The following is a 7376-nucleotide window of genomic DNA, read 5'->3' as shown; positions in this document are numbered from 1 at the left end:
AAAGAAATGATATTTACATAAAGACTATAAAACAGTGCCTACTATGCTCAGGGATAAAAATTTAACTGAAAACATTTCAGCAGTACACTGTAATAAAATCATTTTAAGTTTAATAAAAAAAATCAAATAGAAATATTAGAATTCCAATATTTAAAAACCCAATAACCAAAGTGAAAAACTCAACATATGGGTTTAATAACAAATTCAACACAGGTAGAGAAAAAATTAGTTAACTGGAAGATAAATCAGAAGAAATTACCCAGAATAAAGCAGAGAGACAGAATGATAGAAAATAAAAATATAAAAAGAATGCAATGAAGAAGCTTACTGTATTTTTAAGGATTCCTAGGAGGAGATGTTATAAAAACAAAACAAAAAACAAAACAGCAAAATAATATATCAGAAGTATAGAAGAAAGTAAAAAAAGTAAAACAAGAACAAAAATTAATAAAACAGAAAGTAATACAATAGACAGTATTAAAAAGGTCAAAATTTGTGGTTTTTTCCAGTTTTATTGAGAAATAATTGACATACATCACTGTATAAAGCACACAGCATGACAGTTTGATTTACATCATGTGAAATGTTTACAATACTATGGAGCAATTACCACAATAGATTTCATCAACATCCATTATCTCATATAGATACATAGAAAGAAAAAAATTTCTCCTAGTAATGAAAACTCTTAAAATCTATCCTCTTAACAACTCCACATCTGAAGGCACAAATAATTAATGCCTTTACAAATAAGCTTATACAAACTCTTCCAGAAAATAAAAAAGTAAGGACGCACATGTAACCAAAGTCAAAAACTGTGTCCGGAGGTCCCCAGTCCTATGCAAGCTGATTAAATGTATTGTGGAGAAGTCAACCTTCTCTGCTTGAAGGCTCTGCTGCCTCTGTGGACCTGGCCTTCTGAATAACAACTACAGGGGGCATCTTTCATCTTGGCTCTGGGAGCTGGAGGAGGATGGACACCCTGGGGTGGGGTCATCATGAGCCACTGGACCCATAACAGCTTCTTCCCTCTGGGCCTGTAGATGGGGATGGGATGCCAGGGGCTCCTTGGTCACTGCACAATTAACTGGCACGTTGTGTCACTTTGCCTCCTTCCCCCACAACTCACCCCAGGTGTACAGTGTCCCACTATCACATGATAACTGCAAACTCAGTCACGTCCTGCTCTCTTCCTCGGAAGTGGACTGTGTGCACCCTCAGGCAGGCCGTTCTTTACCCCTGGGCAGGTGTGGGGCCCTAAGCGGCCTCCATGCTCCCCACCTGCATGTCCTCAGAGCTGGGGGTGCTGTCCTAGTCCTCACTGCTGCTCCAGAGCATGAGAAAGGCAGAGGGAGGGGGACACCAAGCACTGAGCTACCAGGAGTTGGCTGGTCCATCTGCATCCCAGCTTCCTGAGGGAGAAAAGTGCTCCTGGAGCAGGCGTCACCTATTCCCACCAAGAGATCCAGGACAAGATCTCTCCCACCTCTGTACTCAGGGCCAGCACAGCTCCCAAAGTCCCCTCCCCACTTTGAGACACTTCCTGGAGACAGGGTATTTCAGCCTCTGTAATCCCTTCCCCTATAGCCCACAAGTTCAAGTAGAGAGAAAGCAGGAGAGGACAGCTGAGCCAGATCTTATAACTTTGCTCATCTTGACAACCCCTGAATGCCTTCTTTGGTCTTTGTGATTATGAGTTATGGAAACAAGGTGTATTGAGGAAAAGGGAGTTAGGGTGGGTATGCTTCAAGGTTGTCAACTTCCTTCCATGGCCCCCTTCCTCCTGGGAGCCAAAGTAGGCACTTGGGAAGCACAAAGCCTGATTCCTTCTCTTCCCCCTTCAGGGCACAGACATAGGCCACCAGCTCTCATGAGAAAAATCACATATTTTGGAAACAATTAAACTTGTGGTGGGAAGAAGGCATTAGTGCATAGAGGATGAGCTAATGAGAAAAAACAGGTTTTCTCTCTATGAACTGAATTTTTTAAAAATTTTTTCTACCAGGAAAAGCATGAGAGGCACATTGCAATTGACCAGAGAGACAAACTTTTTTAATTTAACTTTTTAAATTATTACTTTATTTTTTCCATCACCATTTATCCCCCCATGTCCTCTTCCACCTCCACCCCACTCCCCCACCTCTCACAGTCACCACACTGTTGTCCACGTCCATGATAGAAGAGACAATTTTGAAGAAGCATGTTGGGTAATGATGTAGGTGGTCTGAGACCTCTGCCACCCTGGGCCCATGTTGGCAGGGTCTGCCTGGGGACCCAGGCTCCCTGGGTGGGGAGGCCCACTTGCTGTTCTAGCCTCTGGCCTACCAGCTCTTGTTAGAAGAGTTGTGGCCATTGGGGGTGGCTTGGTGACTGTAGGCCATATCTTTCATCACTCTTTTCTGCTCTGGAGAGGAGAGAACCTTGTGGTAAGAGGAAAACCCACACACTGGGGCCTGGAATTGTTTTTTGTGCTGATTGATCTCCTTGGTATGTCCTTGGTGATGTGCTAATTTCTCCACCAGGATCTGTCCAACAGCTGTTATGATCGCCTGAGCTTCAGTGGGCCCGTTGTCCATATCCGATCTGTTTTTGACTGGTTCCTGGCTCCGGGCAATGGCTGAAGTAGGCTGGCCTTTTTGAAGGGGGTCTTCTGGCCCTTTGTCCAGTAGATAGTGCCTCATCTTTTCTTTAAAGTGGCATTCTGTAAAAACCTGTCCTTTCTCTGACAAGAGTTGGAGGCATTTCCTCTCAAGGATGTCTCCGATTCCTGTGACCTGAGGAGGGTTGCTCATCCCACTGGCTTGTTCTGCCAACTCTTCTTTGCACTTTCCTGGTTTGGGCCTCCTATTGTCCTCTCTCTTATCAGTGGGGACAACTATTTTTCTTTGGCTCTTCCATGGATCCTTAACTTTTGATATCCTGGGCTCCTGCTGCCCCTGGCTGTTCCGTCCACTAAATATGAGGTTAGATGGCACCTGAGCAGCTGGCATGTCCTCACTGGTATTTTCCCTCTGGGAGCTGGGAAGTGCCCTATGGGAAGCCAAGATGTTTGCAGCAAGGAGCATGTTAGTGTGAGGGTCTTGGAGGAGCACGTTGGTGGCATCGTCTTGGATGAGCATGCCGGTGGCATAGTCTTGCAGGAGGACATCAGTGTGACAGTCTTGAAGAAGCGAGCCAGTGGCATGGCCTTCAGGCTGGTCCCCTGACTCTACCTCCCCTTGGAGCTCAAACTTATTAGCCATCTTTGTTGTAAGGCATTGCTCTTCTGGATCTTGGGCAACTGACTTTGCAGGTGGTGAGGAGCTTTTACTGGGCCCTGGAGACCCTGATTTCCTCGTATCCATATTAATGGTTTGCCTATTGGCCAGCACACTGGATTCCACAATGACTTCCCAAGCAGGTATCTCCTCAGCCTCTTTTGCCTCCCTGATCTCTTCAGCCCTTGAAGATTGGGACAGTAAGTTCATTTCCGGTATTGCTACCATCTGGCAGAAATCTCCTGAAGTCTGAGTCCCTCTCTCCTGCTTTGACTCATTCCCAGCTACTGCTGAACTTGGATTTGGCTCTAGGCTTTTTTCCTCAACACCCATGACAGTCCCAATCTGCTGAGTTCTTCCCTTCAGGCTGAGGGGCTGAGAAGGCAGCTTGCTCTCCTCTCTAGTCAGAGGGACCTCTGAGAGCCCAGGGCCATGACCAGAAGGCGTCCCTTCAACGACCTTCTGGATTTCCTCAAACACAGATGAGGAGGTGGGGAGGAGACCTGCAGGGGTGAGAAATGACTCTTTTGTTATCACCTCTTCCGAAAAGGCCTGAGGAGGTTTTCCCAAGACCTTGGTGAACCTGGATTTTGAGTGGACTCCAGATACACAGACAGCTGAAATGGGTGAGGGGGACTGTGGAAGGTGCGAATGTTCAACCTCAAGTAGCTTGAGATTTATGGGCTCAAAGGCCTGGAGGGGTAGGCCCAACTCGTACTTCACCTGAAACCTTACAATATGTGCTTCCAACACCTGTTGAGTGGATGGACTGAGGAAGGGAAGCTCACAGGAAGTGTTCACGTGAGGTCCTGGATCCTTTGAGGGTGCTAGATTTCTGGTTTCCATGTGAGTGTAGCACTTGGGAAAAGCATGGTTGTCAGCCAGTAGGGATCGACTCACAGTCACAGGGATCAAGCCCTGATTGATCTGTTCTAGCTTCCTGCCCAAATGGGCTTTTAAGAGTTTTTCTGGATGTTTGTTATTTGTACTTCTGGGTAAGCAAGTTCCTGGGTCACTCTTTAAGGACTTCAAGTATCTTTCTGACTTCTTTTTGGAGTTAATTCCCAGAACATTCACTGCAAATTTGGCTGAGTCTCTGGAGAGACCTTTTGGGATCCCCCTTGTACATTGCTGTACACCCCTTGTGAAGTCTTTCTTTAGTTGGTCCTTCTCATGGGACTTTCTATGGTACTTGGACTCCATCTTCTGTGAGTCCTGGCTGCTTTTGCTTGCAGATGCAGAGAAACGCAAGGGCCCCTGCTTGTCTTGTGCCTGACACACCCATGGGAATTGGCCTGGAGCCTGCTTCAGGTTCAGAGACACCTGGATCTTGAAGTGCAGGCCACCCCACTGTTCATCTTTGATGATCCTCTTTTGAAAATGTTGCTTCTGGAGATTAGGGCTGGTGAAGTCCCTCTGAAAAACAGGCTTGTGGCCATGGGAGGCCCCACTATTCTGGGGAAGGTTGGGAGTGGGTTGGCTAAAGAAGTCCTGAGATCTTTTGGTCACAGAGGGTAAAGCCTTCTCGCTTTTCTGTTGCTTCTGCAACAAGGGCCATTTCAGATGTTGAATTTCAGTTGGGATGAAAGATTTGTTTTTGTTCTGGGATGCAGGGCAAGATACCCCAGAGGTCCTTATCTGGTGTGGAGAAGAAGGTAGTTGGATGGAGAGGGAGGATATGACAGGGGGAATATTGGTCTGGGTCTGGAGCTGAGCCAGAGGTGGGGGCTGGGACTGGGGCAAATTACCAGTCAAAGGTTGGGGTTGAGCCCCAGGAAGGGGCAAGGGTGGGGCCTCAGGAAGCCCTGATGGTGTTCTAGGCTGAATTGGAACTGGAAAGTGGTTAGAGGTTTCATTGAATAAAACTGAGAGAGGCTGTAGGTAAGAAGAGCTCTTAGGAGCCCAGGCAGTAGCCACCAGGGACTCGCTGTGCAGAGAGGGGAGACCCCAGAAGAGCTGGCTGCATTCCTGCTGTAGGTGGTCCTCCAAGAACTTGAGATGTGAGAACTGCTGAGGACCCTGCACCTGCTCTTGTTTGTCTTTCATGTTCCAGAAGGGTTGGTGGGTTGTGGTGTCCTGCTCTGCACCCAGTGCTTTCCACATATTTCCCAAAGAGTTCAGGTGGTATTCTGCATTCATTTGTTTTGAAAATGACCCCTCCTTTCCCTTCTCCTTCCACAGCTTCAGTTCTGCTCTCTTGGTGAGCAGTATCTCCAGTAGCTTCTGGACACCAGGGTTGACAAATGAGGGGCTACCAGCTTCTGGACACCAGGGTTGACAAATGAGGGGCTGCCTGTCTGTGGGGTCTCCCTGGAATGAGGCCTTTGGTGGGTGGTGGGACAGGTGCTTTTGCTGGGACTCGCACTGTGATGAGGTCGAGAGATACAAGGCTGTCGCAGCAGCCTGCCACCAGGACAGGGCCGAAATGGGGCAGCTTGAGCTGCCAAGGCCTGAGATGGCTGGGTTGGGAGATGCCAAAAGGGAATTACTTGAAGGTGAGCTCTTTTCAACAGTACCCAGTGGGATTCCCTTCAAGTCAGATTGGTCTTGATGTTCTGCTGGCAGGGTGGAGGCCGGAGGCAGAGGACACAGTGTCAGAGGAGCCGGAGAAGCTGATGGGGATGTGGCAGGAGCAGAATCTTCCACAGGCTCCCCGCAGGCCTGTTGGACTCCAGCGGGCGCTGCTTTGCACACCTCACCAGGAGAGTCTTGACAGGAGAGCTGATGAAAGCCACCTCGTTCAAGGGGCCTCCCAAGGTGGCTGCAGAAGATGGAGGCACAGGCTGGAGCCAGGAGCAGATGGGTAGGCCTGGAGGTAGTGGGCACCTGGGGTCCAGGCTCCTCCATGGCCTCCACGCTGACTTCCCAGTGCTCCTGCTGTCCCTCACCCCTGGGCCATAACCACACCCAAACCCACCCTCTACTCCCACAGGTCAGTTCAAGACAGCCTGTAGCCCTGGGGTCACATCATAGGTTCTGGAGGGCAGAGGACCCAGGAGATAAGGGGTAGATTCTTTACCTTCCAAGAAGAGAAATGAGGCCCCGAGCCTCTTCTAGTTCTTGCAGGCACTCTCTGCAGGCTGGAAATCAGGAGACTGGGTCACACGGTGGAGGAGGGCCCGGGGGGTCCTACAGGAGGCTGAGTGCAATAGCCCTTTAAGAGGAACACCTGGGGGAGTGGACTCAGGAGCTCAAGCATCAGTCAAGGCCACATGATCCTTGACAAGGATGGCAAGCCTCATGACAAGTAGCCCTTTGTCATTTACAAAGTACTTCCACATCCACTGTCCCCTGTGGCCTCCCAACTTCCCTGTGGGGAAGAAAGGGCAGGGGGACCTCTCAGAGGAATCTGAGCAAAGGTAAATAATGTGCCCAGAGTTGGACCTGGAGGTCCCACCTCCCTATCAGGCACTACTGGTCCATGACAGCCCAAATGTCTCTGCTGGGACACCTCTGCTAGGGAAACACCCATTTCCAGGCCCTCGAGGCTTCATTCCCAGCAGGGGATCTGGGAAGAATCGGGGTTTTGAGCTCCTTCCCAGGAGCTTCCAGAGAGCTCTACCTCCTGAGAGACAGCTCTGCCTCTGGCATCCTCAGGGACCTGGCCCTGGGCCTCGGGGACAAGACGGATGGAGGCAAACTCTTGGGCACAGGGTTGAGGGGCAGAAGCTCACCTTTCAAAGCTCCACTCCTCTTCCTGCACCTGCTCCTCCTTTTAGGCTCCATTGTATGCTGAGAGACAAGAAAAAATGAGGGGCTGGGACCCCATTCTCACTCTCCTCTCTCTAGACAAGCGGCAGACACTCGGTGTTCATGAGCAATGTGACTGTCTACGTTGAACTACTGGGGCTCTCTGGTTTTTCCCCTTTTATTTTTGAAGTGGACAAGTATTATTCCAGGTTTTCTTCTTTGAAAAAAGTAAAGATTTTCTATATGAGACCGACCATGGATTTCTTCTATCACTGTTCCTCTGCTCAAGAAACACACACGCTCTCAGACCTGCAGGCCCATCTGAGCTGCCTCAAGTAGGACTGCTTTCCTGAGGCCGCAGCCCCACCCCAGCGTCTGCTCAGAGACTCTCAGGGTCTCCGCACTGCCCTCAGATCAACCCCAAACGAG

The 7376-nt window shown here is 49.3% G+C and overlaps 1 protein-coding gene across 1 annotated transcript; it reads right to left on the bottom strand.

The window, feature by feature from the left end:
- Positions 1 to 2321: 2321 nt before the first annotated feature.
- Positions 2322 to 6104, bottom strand: LOC308565547 (spermatogenesis-associated protein 31E1-like; the record flags this gene model as incomplete). Its single annotated transcript, XM_081154866.1, has 2 exons — positions 2322 to 3874; positions 4385 to 6104. The coding sequence occupies 2 exons, from the start codon at positions 6102 to 6104 to the stop codon at positions 2322 to 2324; spliced, it is 3273 nt and encodes a 1090-aa protein (XP_081010992.1).
- Positions 6105 to 7376: the final 1272 nt, after the last annotated feature.

This window comes from Miniopterus schreibersii, assembly GCF_964146895.1.
Source record: "Miniopterus schreibersii genome assembly, chromosome: 12".
Taxonomy (NCBI): Eukaryota; Metazoa; Chordata; class Mammalia; order Chiroptera; family Miniopteridae; genus Miniopterus; species Miniopterus schreibersii.
Note: the sequence above shows the minus strand (reverse complement) of the source record. Positions and strands in the feature narration are given on the sequence as shown.